The sequence below is a fragment of the Staurois parvus genome, unplaced genomic scaffold, assembly GCF_062004578.1.
Source record: "Staurois parvus isolate SC_StPar_1 unplaced genomic scaffold, SC_StPar_1.0 ptg002352l, whole genome shotgun sequence".
Lineage (NCBI taxonomy): Eukaryota > Metazoa > Chordata > Amphibia > Anura > Ranidae > Staurois > Staurois parvus.
In genome coordinates, this window is record NW_028320148.1 from 25,211 (window position 1) to 43,128 (window position 17,918).

The 17,918-nt window shown below is 49.8% G+C and overlaps 1 protein-coding gene across 1 annotated transcript; it reads left to right on the top strand.

Moving 5' to 3' along the window:
- Nucleotides 1-1,576: 1,576 nt before the first annotated feature.
- Nucleotides 1,577-17,427, top strand: LOC149431204 (uncharacterized). Its single transcript, XM_089665793.1, has 4 exons — nt 1,577-1,900; nt 11,670-11,963; nt 12,242-12,324; nt 15,418-17,427. The coding sequence occupies exons 1-4, from the start codon at nt 1,585-1,587 to the stop codon at nt 15,646-15,648; spliced, it is 924 nt and encodes a 307-aa protein (XP_089521919.1). The 5' UTR covers nt 1,577-1,584; the 3' UTR covers nt 15,649-17,427.
- Nucleotides 17,428-17,918: the final 491 nt, after the last annotated feature.

Here is a 17,918-nt window from a genome sequence, read left to right on the forward strand (position 1 = left end):
CATGTCACCCCTCCACACTCCTCTCCTGTACATACCGCCCCATGTCACCCCTCCACACTCCTCTCCTGTACATACCGCCCCATGTCACCCCTCAACACTCCTCTCCTGTACATACCCCTCCACACTCCTCTCCTGTACATACCGCCCCATGTCACCCCTCCACGCTCCTCTCCTGTACATACCGCCCCATGTCACCCCTCCACGCTCCTCTCCTGTACATACCGCCCCATGTCACCCCTCCACGCTCCTCTCCTGTACATACCGCCCCATGTCACCCCTCCACACTCCTCTCCTGTACATACCGCCCCATGTCACCCCTCCACACTCCTCTCCTGTACATACCGCCCCATGTCATCCCACCACACTCCTCTCCTGTACATGCCGCCCCCTGTCACCCCTCCACACTCCTCTCCTGTACATACCCCCCCCCCCGTGTCACCCCTCCACACTCCTCTTCTGTACATACCCCCCCCCGTGTCACCCCTCCACACTCCTCTCCTGTACATACCCCCCCATGTCACCCCTCCACACTCCTCTCCTGTACATACTGCCCACTGCAGTGTTCCTCTAAACCCTTGAGATACCGAGTACCGATACTTTTGGCTCAGTACTGGCCCATACAGACCATCAATACTTTGAAGTTTTTTTTGCATTAATGGACGCAATTAATTGCACCGCAAAGCATAGCAGGTGATTTGAACAGGAATCCAATTCCTGTCCAAATTGCATGCGGTTCCCCCACTGCTCTGTGTGAACCCCGGATGGTCATGGCCCGAGATCACACAGGAGCGGTGCGGGAAACCTCCCTGCAGGCATCCCATGATTACTGTCAGTGGTAGGAGAGGAGAGAAGGGATTTGAAATCCCCGCCGGTTTCTTTCACCTCCTTGCAGCGATGATCGTTCGGGATAGACGACATATGATTGGTCAGCTGATGGAGCAGTGGGGAAGCCGCATGCGATTAGGACAGGAATCACATTTCTGTTCAAATCGCATGCTAATCTTTGCAGTGCAGTTGGCATCCACTAGTGCAAATCACACCACAAAGTGTCAGTTAAGGTATCGGTAGTATTTGTACTCATGAAAATACTCGGTATCGGCACCCATACTGATATTGGTGCATCCCTAACCAGCACCCCCCTGCAGCAATGATACAAAAGAACATCCTAAATCCTCATCTGCTCTAACCCTTGGGGGGGGGGTCTGTTTATAAAACATTCAATGAATGAATTTCAAACACATTTCATACTGAACAAATTTTGTCTGTAATTTCTCTAAAAGTCATCCTTCTAATCGTTTATTCCATCTAGTGGCCAAAATGCAGCATATTCTCTCATTTAGGAATTTCAGAAAATTAAATATTGTTTTGGCCACTAGATGGAGCCAACGATCATTGGGATTACTCTATTAGGAAAATTACTGTCAGAATACACAAGTGTGTGACTTTCATCCAACAAATGGTTCATAAATAGACCAATCAGTGCTTGTTCAGTTTTTACTTTAGTTACACTTACTGACCTTTATGGACACTGTGAAGGTTCTGCTGACATTTCTGATCTGTGGTCTCTTCCCAGGTCTCCTGTGTATGCTGATCATCCCGGTGTCACCAGGAACGGTGTATGTACAGAGCGGATCCGACATCGCTGACTGTAATATGAAGTGTCCTGCGGATGATGTTACGGTGGAGCTGTACAGAGTATGCAGAGGGATGGATAGGACACTGCTAGAAAATCTATGTTATATAAACCACACCAAATCACATGACCCCAGACTCCGACTGCACACAGGGAGCGGCTGCTGGAAGCTGACACATGCCAGGAAGGAGGACTCCTGTGTGTATAAGGTCTGGTGTCACTGTGATAAGAATTCTCTATTGTCCTCTACAGAGATCCGTGTTCTGGGTAAGAGTCCATATCCTGCATCACGCTTCTCCCCGCACTGCATTGTACTCTATGGGGGAAGAAGTGTGTCTATTATACAGGATGAGTGAGGATAGGAATGTGTTGCTTCATGCAGTAGGGTTCAGGTACCACCTGCTGATATTTACCCATCTGTCCTACAGTGAGGTCAGTGGTGTATTTAGGTTTTGTGCTGCCCTAGGCAGCACTAAAATCATCTGACCCCACAGATACCGACCAACACCCCCCCCCCTTCCCCCTCCCGTGGAGAGAGCCTGACCTTAACCAACATCACCCCTGCCCCCCACCTGGGAGAGCTTTCCACAACCCCCCCCCCCTGCAATAGAGAGAAAAAGACACACATCTTCACAGCTCTGGACATCCCCGGGAACGGGAGTCAGGCTCTACATACACCATCAAGCAGCCCGCAGCCTCTCTCAGCTCCCACCTGGTTCCTATGGCACACATGTCCCTTCTTTCATCCCTTCTTCTGGGGGGGAGGTTCCGCCCCCCTGAAAAATGCCACCCTAGGCAAGTGCCTTGTTTGCCTTGTATTAAATACGCCCCTGAGTGTGGTGCTGGAGGGTTATGGGTGTAGTGTGTCCATTATGGGCCCAGAAGGGTTAGTGACTATCAGCACTGCCCTGTGTAAGGTGACTGGAAACAGCCACAGACAGCGCAGGGAATGGAGTGGGATGGAGTATATAATATACACCAAAGGGATTATAGCAGCATGGAGTGTATACTCTGTCCCCTCTCCCCATCTCTCTCTGTCTCTCCCCAGTGGTGTATTGTGGTTTTGTGTTGCCCTAGGCAGGACTAAAATCGGTCCCCCCCCCCCCCCCGTATCTAAATTTGCCCCACCCTTTCAGCTGCAAACTCCACCCCTTATTCTTTAGGCTCCACCTCTTCCTATTAGAGCTCCACCCACTGACAACGATGGGGCACGACTCCTCCCACTGACACCAACGATGGGGCACGACTCCTCCCACTGACACCAACGATGGGGCACGACTCCTCCCACTGACACCAACGATGGGGCACGACTCCTCCCACTGACACCAACGATGGGGCACGACTCCTCCCACTGACACCAACGATGGGGCACGACTCCTCCCACTGACACCAACGATGGGGCACGACTCCTCCCACTGACACCAACGATGGGGCACGACTCCTCCCACTGACACCAACGATGGGGCACGACTCCTCCCACTGACACCAACGATGGGGCACGACTCCTCCCACTGACACCAACGATGGGGCACGACTCCTCCCACTGACACCAACGATGGGGCACGACTCCTCCCACTGACACCAATGATTGTGCCCCATCATTGGTGTCAGTGTGTGAGGAATAGCGCCCCATCATTGGTGTCAGTGGGAAGAATAGCGCCCCATCATTGGTGTATCGAGGCAGCGGGACAGGAGGAGCGCAAAGGGACAGGTGAGGGGCAGCGGGACAGGAGGAGCGCAGAGGGGCAGCAGGACAGGAGGAGCGCAGTGGGACAGGTGAGAGGCAGTGGGACAGGAGAAGGAGCACAGAGGGACAGGTGAGAGGCAGTGGGACAGGAGAAGGAGCACAGAGGGACAGGAAGAGCGCAGAGGGATAGGTGAGGGGCAGTGGGACAGGAGGAGCACAGAGGGGCAGTGGGACAGGAGGAGCGCAGAGTGATAGGTGAGGGGCAGTGGGACAGGAGGAGCGCAGAGGGATAGGTGAGGGGCAGTGGGACAGGAGGAGCGCAGAGGGGCAATGGGACAGGTGGAGCGCAGAGGGATAGGTGAGGGGCAGTGGGACAGGAGGAGCGCAGAGGGATAGGTGAGGGGCAGTGGGACAGGAGGAGCGCAGAGGGATAGGTGAGGGGCAGTGGGACAGGAGGAGCGCAGAGGGACAGGTGGGGGGGCAGCGTGACAGGGGGAATGAGACAGGATTGGGGCAGTGGGACAGGAGGAGCACAAAAGGGACAGGTGAGGGGCAGTGGGACAGGAGAAGCGCAGAAGGATAGGTGAGGGGCAGTGGGATAGGAGGAGCAGAAGGACAGGTGAGGGGCAGTGGGACAGGAGGAGCGTAGAGGGACAGATGGGGGGGGCATGGGACAAGATCGGGGCAGCGGGACAGGTGAAGAAGCACAGTGGGTCAGGAGGAGCGCAGAGGGGATAGGTGGGGGGCAGCATGACGGGGCATGGAACAGGATCGGGGCAGCTGGACAGGAGGAGTGCAGAGGGACAGATGGGGGGTAGTGGGGACAGATGGGGGGTAGTGGGACAATGTGGGGGACAGGAGGGGGCAAGTGGAACAGGTGTGGGGCAGCGTGACAGGAGGGGGCAATGGGACGGGGAAGGGAAGTAGAACAGGTGGGGGGGCAGTGTATCGGGGGACAGTGAGACAGGAGTGGGGAAGCACCAGTCCTCCAAGCACTTACCTGTCCAGCAGCGGCTCCTCCAGATGGTGTCCGCATCATTCCAAGACAGCTGCCTGTGTCCCTTCTCCCCCAGGATCTCCGGTGGCAAAAGAGCGGGCGGGCTCCTCCACCCTGACCTCGTCCTCTTCTTCTTCCTCCTTCACTGGCACCTTCCTGCACATCCTGGCACACTGACAGCAAGCCCGCCCCTCATGCTCCGAGCGCTCTCCGCTGATCCGTCCACCACTCCGCTCTCCTCTGCAGCCGGTCCCTTGGCCCAGGTGACCTTCCTTGCTGTACCCTCAGCCATGGCGGCCCTGCCCCTGTCTCTTTCCCACGTAAGTCTCGCTTCCGTGGGAAAGGTGGGGGGGCAGCACTGCCACCGGGCCGCCCCCCTAAAAAATGCCGCCCTAGAGCCTTGTTGCCTTGCGGCAAATATGCCCCCTGCCTCTCCCCATCTCTCTCACCCCTCCCTCCCCATCTCCTCTCCCCATCTCTCTCACCCCTCTCCCCATCTCCTCTCCCCATCTCTCTCACCCCTCTCCCCATCTCCTCTCCCCATCTCTCTCACCCCTCTCCCCATCTCCTCTCCCCATCTCTCTCACCCCCCTCCCCATCTCTCTCACCCCTCTCCCCATCTCTCTCACCCCTCTCCCCATCTCTCTCACCCCTCTCCCCATCTCCTCTCCCCATCTCTCTCACCCCTCTCCCCATCTCTCTCACCCCTCTCCCCATCTCTCTCACCCCTCTCCCCATCTCTCTCACCCCTCTCCCCATCTCCTCCCTCCATCTCTCTCACCCCTCCCTCCATCTCTCTCACCCCTCCCTCCATCTCTCTTTCTCTCCCCATCCCCTCCCTCCATCTCTCACCCCTCCCTCCATCTCCCTCACCCCTCCCTCCATCTCTCTTTCTTCTCCCCATCCCCTCCCTTCATCTCTCTCACCCCTCCCTTCATCTCTCTCACCCCTCCTTCATCTCTCTCACCCCTCCCTCCATCTCCCTCTCTCTACCCCTCCCTCCATCTCCCTCTCTCTACCCCTCCCTCCATCTCCCTCTCTCTACCCCTCCCTCCATCTCCCTCTCTCTACCCCTCCCTCCCTCTACCCCTCCCTCCATCTCCCTCTCTCTAACCCCTCCCTCCATCTCCCTCTCTCTACCCCTCCCTCCATCTCCCTCTCTCTACCCCTCCCTCCATCTCCCTCTCTCTACCCCTCCCTCCATCTCCCTCTCTCTACCCCTCCCTCCATCTCCCTCTCTCTACCCCTCTCTACCCCCCTCCCTCCATCTCCCTCTCTCTACCCCTCTCTACCCCTCCCTCCATCTCCCTCTCTCTACCCCTCCCTCCATCTCCCTCTCTCTACCCCTCCCTCCATCTCCCTCTCTCTACCCCTCCCTCCATCTCCCTCTCTCTACCCCTCCCTCCATCTCCCTCTCTCTACCCCTCCCTCCATCTCCCTCTCTCTACCCCTCCCTCCATCTCCCTCTCTCTACCCCTCCCTCCATCTCCCTCTTTCTCTCCCTCCATCTCTCTCCCTCCATCTCTCTCTCCCCTTCCTCCATCTCTTTCTCTCCCCATCCCCTCCCTCCATCTCTTTCTCTCCCCATCCCCTCCCTCCATCTCTTTCTCTCCCCATCCCCTCCCTCCATCTCTTTCTCTCCCCATCCCCTCCCTCCATCTCTTTCTCTCCCCATCCCCTCCCTCCATCTCTTTCTCTCCCCATCCCCTCCCTCCATCTCTTTCTCTCCCCATCCCCCCTCCATCTCTTTCTCTCCCCATCCCCTCCCTCCATCTCTTTCTCTCCCCATCCCCTCCCTCCATCTCTTTCTCTCCCCATCCCCTCCCTCCATCTCTTTCTCTCCCCATCCCCTCCCTCCATCTCTTTCTCTCCCCATCCCCTCCCTCCATCTCTTTCTCTCCCCATCCCTCCCTCCATCTCTTTCTCTCCCCATCCCCTCCCTCCATCTCTTTCTCTCCCCATCCCCTCCCTCCATCTCTTTCTCTCCCCATCCCCTCCCTCCATCTCCCTCTCTCTACCCCTCCCTCCATCTCCCTCTCTCTACCCCTCCCTCCATCTCCCTCTCTCTACCCCTCCCTCCATCTCCCTCTCTCTACCCCTCCCTCCATCTCCCTCTCTCTACCCCTCCCTCCCTCTACCCCTCCCTCCATCTCCCTCTCTCTACCCCTCCCTCCATCTCCCTCTCTCTACCCCTCCCTCCATCTCCCTCTCTCTACCCCTCCCTCCATCTCCCTCTCTCTACCCCTCCCTCCATCTCCCTCTCTCTACCCCTCCCTCCATCTCCCTCTCTCTACCCCTCTCTACCCCTCCCTCCATCTCCCTCTCTCTACCCCTCTCTACCCCTCCCTCCATCTCCCTCTCTCTACCCCTCCCTCCATCTCCCTCTCTCTACCCCTCCCTCCATCTCCCTCTCTCTACCCCTCCCTCCATCTCCCTCTCTCTACCCCTCCCTCCATCTACCTCTCTCTACCCCTCCCTCCATCTCCCTCTCTCTACCCCTCCCTCCATCTCCCTCTCTCTACCCCTCTCTACCCCTCCCTCCATCTCCCTCTCTCTACCCCTCCCTCCATCTACCCCTCCCTCCATCTCCCTCTCTCTACCCCTCCCTCCATCTCCCTCTCTCTACCCCTCCCTCCATCTCCCTCTCTCTACCCCTCCCTCCATCTCCCTCTCTCTACCCCTCCCTCCATCTCCCTCTCTCTACCCCTCCCTCCATCTCCCTCTCTCTACCCCTCCCTCCATCTCCCTCTCTCTACCCCTCCCTCCATCTCCCTCTTTCTCTCCCTCCATCTCTCTCCCTCCATCTCTCTCACCCCTTCCTCCATCTCTTTCTCTCCCCATCCCCTCCCTCCATCTCTTTCTCTCCCCATCCCCTCCCTCCATCTCTTTCTCTCCCCATCCCCTCCCTCCATCTCTCTCCCCATCTCCTCCCTCCATCTCTCTCACCCCTTCCTCCATCTCTTTCTCTCCCCATCCCCTCTTTCCATCTCTCTCACCCCTCCCTCCATCTCTCTCACCCCTCCCTCCATCTCCCTCTCTCTCTCCCCATCTTCTCCCTCCATCTCCATCCATTATTATTATTATTGACATTTATTGATTCAGTTGCACAGCTGCACATTTTTGCACTTTATTCCTTTTTATACTTTTGATTACATAATGTTTAATTACTGCATCAATATCTTTGTAATGTTTGTGCGTTTATAGCGCTGCACTTTATATACACACGTTTACATTGGAATTGTTGCCTATACCCAGAGTGCCAGCAGCTCCCTAAATAATATACCTTTTTATAATTATTTATATCTGTTTTTAATTAGCTCTCACTTACATATTCTTGGTTAAACCCGGCTCCTAACTTTTTTAGCTAGCTCCTAGAATCAAAGCAAATTTGTCAAGCCCTGCTATGTGCTCTGGCCATACAACATACTTATTGAAGGCACCATTGGGTGGATATATATTCGCTGTAATGGTGAATTACGGCAGAAACCCTGGGTACTTCTTGTGAAACCTCAGTTGAGAAACCGTTTTTACCTCATGCTACGGCATAAAGAAGTTGGCAGATTTGCTTCTTTCTCTGGCTCAGACACTGGTCAGTGAACCTCCCATGCAAAAAATACCTCAACCTGAGAGCTACTATTTTGGTCCCTCCTTGGAGAAGTACATCAAGGAGATCATAGATGTAAGAGTATTCTCCAAACTCAGAAGAAGGCCTACTCTCCTGCAGGTAGACCTTATTGCTGGGTCTAGGAAAAGCTGATTTCATCCCTGTTGGGGATCTAGCTCAGGTCAAAGTCTGAAACAAGCTTTCATTGAAAGATGTGGTCCTCCAAACCCCAAAGTGTAAGACTTATTATTATTATTATTATTATTATACAGTATTTATAAAGCGCCAATAGTTCGCTCAGCGCTGTACATTACAGAGGGGGACAGAACATGTGACAGAACAATACCAATACAATGCAAAACATGAGGGGATTGAGGGCCCTGCTCCTTGGAGCTTACAATCTAGGAGGGAGGGGATGGTGGCACAGGAGGAGATAGCTGTGGGGGATGGGGTGGTAGGAAGAGTGGAGGAGGTCGGCAAGTTAGCAGGGGGTGGGGTAGGCTTCCCTGAAGAGATGGGTTTTCAGGGTGCGCCTAAAGGAGAGGAGAGTAGGTGATAGTCTGATGGGTTGGGGCAGGGAGTTCCAAAGGATGGGTGACACCCTGGAGAAGTCCTGGAGGCGGGCATGGGAAGAGGAGACCAGGGAACTAGAGAGAAGGAGGTCTTGTGAGGAGCGGAGTGTGCGTGTTGGGTGGTACTTGGATATTAGGTCGGTGATGTAGTTCGGGGCAGTATGGTGGACGGCTTTGTACGTCAGTGTTAGGATTTTGAATTTGATCCGTTGCGCAATCGGAAGCCAGTGGAGGGATTGGCAGAGGGGGGTGGAGGACACTGAGTGGAGGCCAGTGGAGGGATTGGCAGAGGGGGGTGGCGGAGATGGAGCGGTTGGAAAGGTGAAGGAGTCTGGCAGCCGTATTCAGGATGGACTGAAGCGGGGATAGCCAGCGGCGAGGCAGGCCAGTGAGGAGGGAGTTGCAGTAGTCGAGTCGTGATATGATGAGGGAGTGGATGAGCTGTTTAGTGGTTAGGAACGTGCGGAGTTTGGCGATGTTGCGGAGGTGGAGTCTGCACAAGTTTGTTAATCAGAATGGAGTGATGTTTGATGGCCTTTTTGGCCTTCTGGTCATAGGAAATATTCAATGTTTTGATCCAAAGTGTCACTGCCTGAGCTAAAAACTAAAGTTTCGGACTCTGCCTCCTCCCCACTTTATGCACTCAGTTGTATCGCTCTCATCACAAAGAATTATTGCTGCTGTTCAGCAGCTCCTCTTATATGAAATCATTGCCCCAGTTATGAGTGGGGAACACTTTTAGAGTTTCCATTCAAACCTGTTCAGTTTCCAAACCAAATGGAGGAGTTTGAACTATGCTGGATCTGAAGACTCTAAACCTGTTGTGGGTTTTAAAAATTTTGCAAGGAGTTGGCTATGTCAGTCTGTGCCTTCTCCTGAAAGATATCTTCTGACCTTGGTGGACATCAGGGATGCTTATCTGCATATTCCAATTTTTTCATCCTCAACGTTATCTGAATTTTGCAGTTTGTGTGTTTTTTTTTTTTTTTTTTTTTTTTTTTTTTTTTTTTTTTTTCTTTTGGCCTATCCACAACCCCATGGTCTGGTGTTTGTATGCTGTGTGGTCCACCCCTCAGTTGGACTACTTCTGGAAATCTTCACCAAGACACTTGGCCAGGTCTTCTCTTCTCTGTTCTCAGGTAATACACATTGTGGGTTACCTGGATGCTCTCCTGCTAAATGAGTAGTCTTTCCTATCTCTGTCAGCCAATGTGCACCCTCAGTCTTTGAAAGTTTTGACTGGATTGGACACTGTTTTGGATACCTGTTCCTGATATGAGATACAGCCCTCTCCAAAACTTTTGCATTCTGGGACAAACAATCTGTCTCTGTTCTTATGCCGGAGCCCATTGGTCCCAGGGTTGACCTTTGTGCCTGCATGAGGGTGTTGGAACTGATGGTAGCCTCCTTCGAGGCAGTGCCGTATGCCCAGTCTCTGTCTGGACCATAGCAACCCAACCTTCTGGCAGTGGGGGACAAACAGACTTGGTGTTTTGAGAGTGCCATGTGTCTGACCTGCAAAACCAGACTTTCCATAGTGCGGTGGAATTCTAGTCTGGTGCTAGGGTCAGTAAAACCTTTTCCTCCAAATGTGTGGAAAGTTCTCATGATGGATATCAACCAGCCAAAATACCTTCTCAGTGCAGGAGATGTGGGGACAGAGGAACAGGATGGAGAAGACTTGATTTCCCATCAACATTCTGGAACTCCGGTCAAATTAGTTGTCCCTTCAACACTGGACCCCTCATTTGCAATGTTGCCTAACAAGAATCTAGTCGGAAAAAGCCATGGCTGTTGACTACAACAACCATCAGGGGGCACCAGATGTTGTTCTGATAAAGAGGAAAGAGACTTGAACCTTTTTTGGGCAGAGCTGTATGTTCCAGCACTGTGTGCTGTCTAAATTCCAGGTAAGGAAAATTGTCGGTGAACTTTTTTAGCATCAGCCTCCAGATCCAGGGGAATGGGCTCTCCATCTTGAGGTGTCTCAAGCCTTTAGATAAAGGTAGGGTTACATCATGTGGATCTTCTGACATCCAGATTCAACAACAAACTCCAGTTTTTTTTGCCAGAGATCCCACTTTGTGGGATCCGTTCCATCTAATTCATGCCTTTCCAACTTTTTCCTCATCTGCTCCACAGGTTTGAGATGGACATTCCTATGAGTCTCATAACACCAAAGAGGTGTGGGCCAAGAGGACATGGTAGCTGAACACACTAAGACCCCTGGCATAACTTGTGCCGGTACACCATCCTGCTTTGCAGTCACTGGCTTCAATGGCATAGCTGTTGAAACCCAGGCCCTGAGGAGCAGACCTGTTGGGTTCCATCACCCCTACCCTTTTGAAGGCTATGAAGTCAACTTCTCATAAGGTCTAACATTGCACCTGGAAAGCCTATTTTGTGTACTGTGAGAACCGGAAACTTCATGTAGGGCTCCTTGCTTCTCTGTCATTGCTAAGTGGACAGGACATCATGCAAGCCTATGGCCTAAAGCATAGGGATCCTCCCTTCCCTCTTAAGGTGCACTTCACTAGAACTATTAGAACTTCTTGTGTATTTCAGCACCAAACATCTGTGTCACATATTTGCAAGGTGCCTCCTGGTTTTCTTGGAAGCAGTATCATGGTTGTAGTGACCATAACCACCTTTTGACCATGGCAGGTTGGTAGGGTGGATGGTGGGATGGAGCATCTGCCAGCAGACAGTGTGAACACTTTAGGGTAAGTGAGGGGAACATGTAGATTTAAACAGAGATAAGTATGAGGGATCCACTGATATCAGCAGACTTGTGTCTGGGCAGAGAGTTTTCAGCTACACTTCACCTTTTTGTAATATTGATTGAGGAATCCACAATAGCATGTCAGCTGCAGAGATAAACTGTATCAAACCAGAGAACAAAAATATAATATATTGCAGCTTAGCAGTCCTTAGGTGTGGTGACTGCATTGGTTTTCTTATTTCAGTGTGAGTACTAGAGCTAGCACTCTATTCCTTGTATCTGGGCACTGTGCTGGTCATACATGAATTAGCTGGCACATTCTCCCTGTGCTTGCCTAGGTCATGATGGCTTCCCCACCTCCTAAGTGCTTTTAGTCCCCAGGACAAAAAATGCTATACAAATTAAATTAAATCGTCAAATTAAATTGGGACTGTCCTTATTCTGATCATTTCAGATCCGGTTCTCATCTCCAACATCACCAGTAATGGCAGCCGGTTGGGTGAGGACATGGCGGTGAGCGTCCAGTTCTCTGGAGAAGAGAGCGCTGTGACCTGGGAGGTGGACGGGGAGCCTCTCCCTGAAAGATACCGGCTGATAGATGACAATAGGACGCTGATTATCCCCAGTGTGCAGAGAGACGACGCCGACAGGAGATTCCGGGTCAGGATCACCAACCCGGTCAGTGAGGAGATCCAGGAATACCGGCCGATCAATGATATAATGTTCATCAGAATGCTGGAAGCAGAAGGTATTGGTGACTATGGGGGCGTCATGTTATATTCCATGTATTGGGGTGTTATAGATCGGGGTCATCCTCTCTCCTCTTCTCTGGGGGGTCATAGTGGGAGGGTGACACAGGATAGTAACATTGTGTCATGTTGTCTCTTCTCTGCTCTCCTGATGGAGGATTAGACAGGTGAGATGTCACATGACCACCAACAATACAGACTGATACATTGTATATTTATCATATGTGTATCTAAATCTTTTATACGTTGTGTCTACATTCCATTTACTTTCTCACAGATTTGAAGCCATATAGAGGAAGGATGGGTCTCATTGCTGCTCTCATTGTTTTAGGAGCAGTGATTGTTTCTTCTATATGTCAGGTAAGTGATATTTCTTCCTCTCAGTAATACATTATTACACAGATGAGAGTAGTAAGTTGTCGATGCAGTAGGAGTAAATAACATACCCGGGCATCAGTGGGAGGAAAAATGCTCCTATGTCAGTGGTGAACCTTCTGTCTCTGGTGGGTCCGTCCTTCCGCTGTCCATCCTTCTGTCTCTGGTGGGTCCGTCCCTCCACTATCCATCCTTCTGTCTCTGGTGGGTCCGTCCCTCCACTATCCATCCTTCTGTCTCTGGTGGGTCTGTCCCTCCACTATCCATCCTTCTGTCTCTGGTGGGTCTGTCACTCCACTATCCATCCTTCTGTCTCTGGTGGGTCTTTCCCTCCACTATCCATCCTGTCTCTGGTGGGTCTTTCCCTCCTCTGTTCATCCTTCTGTCTCCGTCCTTCCTCTGTTCATCCTTCTGTGTCTGCTGGGTCCATCCCTCCTCTGTCCATCCTTCTGTCTCTGCTGGGTCCGTCCCTCCTCTGTCCATCCTTCTGTCTCTGCTGGGTCCGTCCCTCCTCTGTCCATCCTTCTGTCTCTGGTGGGTTTGTCCCTCCTCTGTTTATCCTCTGTTTATCCTTCTATCTCTGGTGGGTTTGTCTCTCCTCTGTCCATCCTTCTGTCTCTGCTGGGTCTGTCCCTCCTCTGTCCATCCTTCTGTCTCTGGTGTGTCTGTCCCTCCTCTGTTTCTGGTCGGTCTTTCCCTCTTCTGTCCATTCTTCTGTCTCTGGTGGGTCTGTCCCTCCTCTGTCCATCCTTCTGTCTCTAGTGGATCTGCCCTCCCTTCCTTTGTTCATCCTTCTATATGTACCTGGAGTTGGGGCATCTGGCATAGTCCTGCAGGGCATATGGGCACATATTGGGATTCCATTACATGTAGGGCTTTTCCATTGCAGAAGCCTGTCTACAGCAACCAGTGAGCTGAAACAGGGTTCCTAAAATGTGATTTGTTCTTCACCAAATATCCAAAATAGGTGCCTCACCACTTACTTTTTCACAAGCCTTATTCTCTTCTGAGCAGCTCCATCCCATCAGACACAGATGCCTCCTCTGGCATGTTTCACCCTGATGTAGGACTTTACAACTATGCCCTACATCAGGACAAAACATGTTGGGGAGGAGCCATTGTCCACTGGGATGTTGCTCAGAAGAGAATAAAGCTTGTTGAAAAAAAAAATTGGTGTTGGTGCAACCCTCTTTTTGGCTTTTGAATCTTCCTTGGGCGTGAGATGCATCCTGATGGGCCTTAGAAAACTTATGGCTGGTTTTCGTGGGGCACATTGTCATCCAAGGAGTGGAGTCATGGGTGTGAGTCTCCTGTGAGACTCTTCTTCAAAGTCATCGCACTCAGTAGACAGACAAAAGTATTGAACACATACTATTTCACATCTGATATATTGATACGCCATATATTTCGTGAGTAAATGTTTTACTGATTAATGGAACCTCCATTATTGGTGATTACTAAATGTTTTCTGTATCTTTAGAGGATACAATGTATTTTGGTCACTTCTGTTTACAAAGCTGTTTCTGTTAATGTGTTTGCATTTGGAGTGTGTTTCTTGCACAGCTTGTGGATCACAGCTCAGTATTTCAGTGGGATTGAGTTCAGGACTATCAGTCCTTTCTATAATGTGGAAATGTTGTTTCAGCTCCTCTATTGATTTACTTGGTTATGATTTATCACTTTCAATCAATTTCTTTTGAAGGTGGCCATTCAATGATCGTTATTTGGCTGGTTTAGAAGGGACTGGCCAGATTTTGTTCAGAGTATGGCTGCCCCCGCATGAGAGAAGTTGATTTTTGATCATGGGACATGCTGGGAAACGTTTCTTCATCAGGGGCTACAGCTGCTGATTGGTATATTCTGGCAGCAGCAGCTCCCACTGTCAGAATGCAATGTCACGGGGGGGGGGGGGGGATCCTTCATCCACTCATCTGATTTGTGTGGATGGAAGAATATGTTAGGGATAGGCAGTAATGCTTCATGCCCTTCTGAAAAGTAAACTATGGTGGATCACTTTTCAGAGGGTGGTATAGCAGTGGCTGGCACAGGTTCAGGAGGCACTACTGTCAAATGGTAATCTTACTTTGCAGGACCACGCTGCAAATGCAAGCCAAGTGTAAAAGGTCGAATTTGGTGTGGTCGCATAATGTGACCCTGTCAGGCTGTAGTATCAGAATTCCAGGGGGCAGCAAAACTGCGGCTCAGCCACTTATATTTACCTCTCCCCGGCTGCCAGTGTGAAAAGCCCTTGGTTTTTTTCATTCTGGCTGCTGGCACTCACCTACTACTATAGAGTTTTCTGGCACAACTTGGAGTTAACAGATCCCTCAGTTTATATAGGTTCTAAGCTCTAAGGCAAAAAAGCATCTCCATATAATTTGGCTTCCTTCACCATGCTTCACAGTTGGGATTGAAGATTCAGTGCTGATCTACGATTATTTGTTTTATCGAAAATGCTGTGTACATATATGCCAAATGGTTCACATTGTGCCATCATTCCTGTGCTGTGGAAGATCAACGTGTTTTATCTCGGACTTGTATGGGAAAGCCGTGTTAGTGTGAGCAGTGCTGGTTCTCATTATATTATTGTGGCTTCGATAAAACGGTCCGTATTGCGGTTCTATGATAAAGATCCGACAACATGTTATTCACAACACTTTCTCTCTATTATTTCTTCCTATATTGGTGCACTTTGGATGTGTTTTGGATCACTCAGCCCCTGTCACTGTCCATCTGGGGGGTCATCTACTATGTGGAGGGTCAGAAAACTTCCCATAGATTAATACATGGTGAAAGTCCCTATAGGGACAGTGAGTGTATGACTAAAGGCCGAATACTGTTTAGAAAGTAAAGTCATATAATGGAGTGCATGGAGGTGATCAGGGATGGGGAGGGCCATCAGAATGTCTTGGGGGGGGATCCCGGCTTGGCTGCCCTTATCTGATGTAGTGAACACCCCAGTAGTCACATGACCAGGGACAGTCAGTAAAGAATGAGGTGTCACTGCTCTAAATCCTCTGTGATCTGTGAGGATATTCTGTATTATCTGACCTTTCATCCTTGGTTTTATATTCTCAGAGACCTCGCAGGAAGAGAGAGGAGAGCAATGTGACCTTGCAGACTGAACCTCCAAATGACATGGAGAGAGGGGCTGTGATCACTCAGGAGAATGAACCTTTGCCTCCAGAATGGGGCTGGGCCCACTATACAGAATGGATATGCTCCCATTGTAGAATATGGACCGGATCACAACCAAGCAAGTCCAAGTACTTGGCAGATCAGAAGAGAATGCAGAGCATGAAGGTTTGAGAGGATTGAAAGTCTTTGTTTTTTGGGGGATTTTTTTTGCACTTAACACTGACAAATGGTTGCACATACATATCTGAAAACTGTTACAAGAGACAATTCTGCTCATCTACTCCCATGATCCAGCACCCCTGACAGGTAACATAGTCAGGTCAGTGACTTCCCTTTTCTCCATTGTAATTAAGCAGTACAGTGTGATCACCCCCTTCCCGTGGCTGGACAATGAAGAAGTTCATCCCATTGATGAGATCAAGAAGCTCCTGTGTGGGTGACAGTACTCTGAAATACAACAGAGCCCGCCATTCATATACTCGGCTAGATGCAGGAATTTGGATGTCACCACTATTCATAACCTGCAGCTTTCTGTGTCACTGCTCCTCCCCCACCCTGATCAGTGGTAATATATGAGCATGAACAGAGCACTTATTAAATGCTAGAATGGCAATGAGGTGTAGGGTTTGTGTACACATATATATGATGATTATAAATGTCTTCTTATCTCAGAGGAAGGCTGGAACTGAATCTCAGGAAGACTTGGAATATTATTTCACATGTATCAAAAAAGTGGAAATTGCAGTTCAATGTTTCTAAATGTAAAATAATTCACCTAGAGAGCAGAATCCTGTGAGAGAGAACAACATTGGGGTACATTGTTGGCCAGCACTGCAGAGGAAAAGAACTTGGGGGCACTTATTTCAGATTATTGAAAACTGTGTGACCAGGCAGTGGGGAAAGTGAATAGAATTCTAGGATGCATCACTAGAGGGGTCACCGGCAGGAGGAAGGAGGTCCTGATTCCCCTATATAGATCTCTATATCACTAGAGGGGTCACCGGCAGGAGGAAGGAGGTCCTGATTCCCCTATATAGATCTCTATATCACTAGAGGGGTCACCGGCAGGAGGAAGGAGGTCCTGATTCCTCTATATAGACCTATCACTAGAGGGGTCACCGGCAGGAGGAAGGAGGTCCCGATTCCTCTATATAGATCTCTATATCACTAGAGGGGTCACCAGCAGGAGGAAGGAGGTCCTGATTCCTCTATATAGATCTCTATATCACTAGAGGGGTCACCGGCAGGAGGAAGGAGGTCCTGATTCCTCTATATAGATCTTTATATCACTAGAGGGGTCACCGGCAGGAGGAAGGAGGTCCCGATTCCTCTATATAGACCTTTAGTTGGACCTCATTTAGAATACTGTGTCCAGTTCTGGAGATCTCACTTACAAAAAGATATTGATAAGATAGATCGAGTCCAGAGACGGGGAACAGAAATGGTGGAAGGTCGGGGGGGGGGGGGGGATAAAACATATCAAGAGGAACTTAACATGTCCAGTCTGGAGGACAGAAGGGAAAGGGGAGACATGATTGAGACCTTTAAATACATCAAAGGGGTGAATAAGGTTCAGGAGGGCAGGATCATCAACACGAAACCAAAATCAAGAACACGAGGACAGGACCTCCAACTAACTGGAGGAACGTTCAGAACTAATCTCAGACAGTTCTTATTTCACTGACAGAGTAGTGGATGCCGGGAATAAACGTCCAGCAGAGGTAGTGAGCCAGTCAGCAGTAACTAGCTTCAACCATGCGTGGGACAAGTACAGATCTATACTCAGACAAAAAAGTAAAAAAAGAAACACAATAAAAAGCCAAAACAAACGCCTTCACTTTTCTATGTTTCTATCCAGAATGTATTTTTGTATTTATAAATAAAGTAATGTAATATATTTAGACATTTTCTTCAATGTATTTTATTAAAGTTTTACAATACAAAATAAAAGAGTTTTGTGTATTATTATCATAACCACTTCATCTCCGGAAGGTTTTACCCCCTTCATGACCAGTCCATTTATTTTGCTATTCAGCACTGCGCTACTTTAACTGTAAATTGCGCAGTCATGCAATGTTGTGTACAAATGCAATTGATATCATTTTTTTTCGCACAAAACTTTCTTTCGGTGGTATTTGATCATCGCTGGGTTTTAGTTTTTATTAACAAAAAACATTTAGGGAAAAAAACCTGATTTATGTTCTACTTTCTGTTTTTAAAAGATATCTAATGAAAATAATCTAATTTCTTCATAAATTTAAGCCAAAATGTATTCTGCTACATGTCTTTGGTAAAACCAAAGAAATCCCAATAGGTATTAAAATATAAGTAATAAAATATAAGTTGTGTGAAAGGTATATCATCTACAAACTATGGTATGTATACTGGAACTTACGCAGCTATGGACACTAGACTGGTAATGGTGGTGATTAGCAACTTAT

What these genes read in the sequence shown, in the direction of transcription:
- LOC149431204 (XM_089665793.1), top strand. Translation starts at nt 1,585, where the DNA reads ATGCTGATCATCCCGGTGTCACCAGGAACGGTGTATGTACAGAGCGGA. An exon ending in TACAGAGATCCGTGTTCTGG is followed by an intron (nt 1,901 to 11,669) that starts GTAAGAGTCCAT and finishes TGATCATTTCAG; the next exon opens with ATCCGGTTCTCATCTCCAAC. An exon ending in CAGAATGCTGGAAGCAGAAG is followed by an intron (nt 11,964 to 12,241) that starts GTATTGGTGACT and finishes ACTTTCTCACAG; the next exon opens with ATTTGAAGCCATATAGAGGA.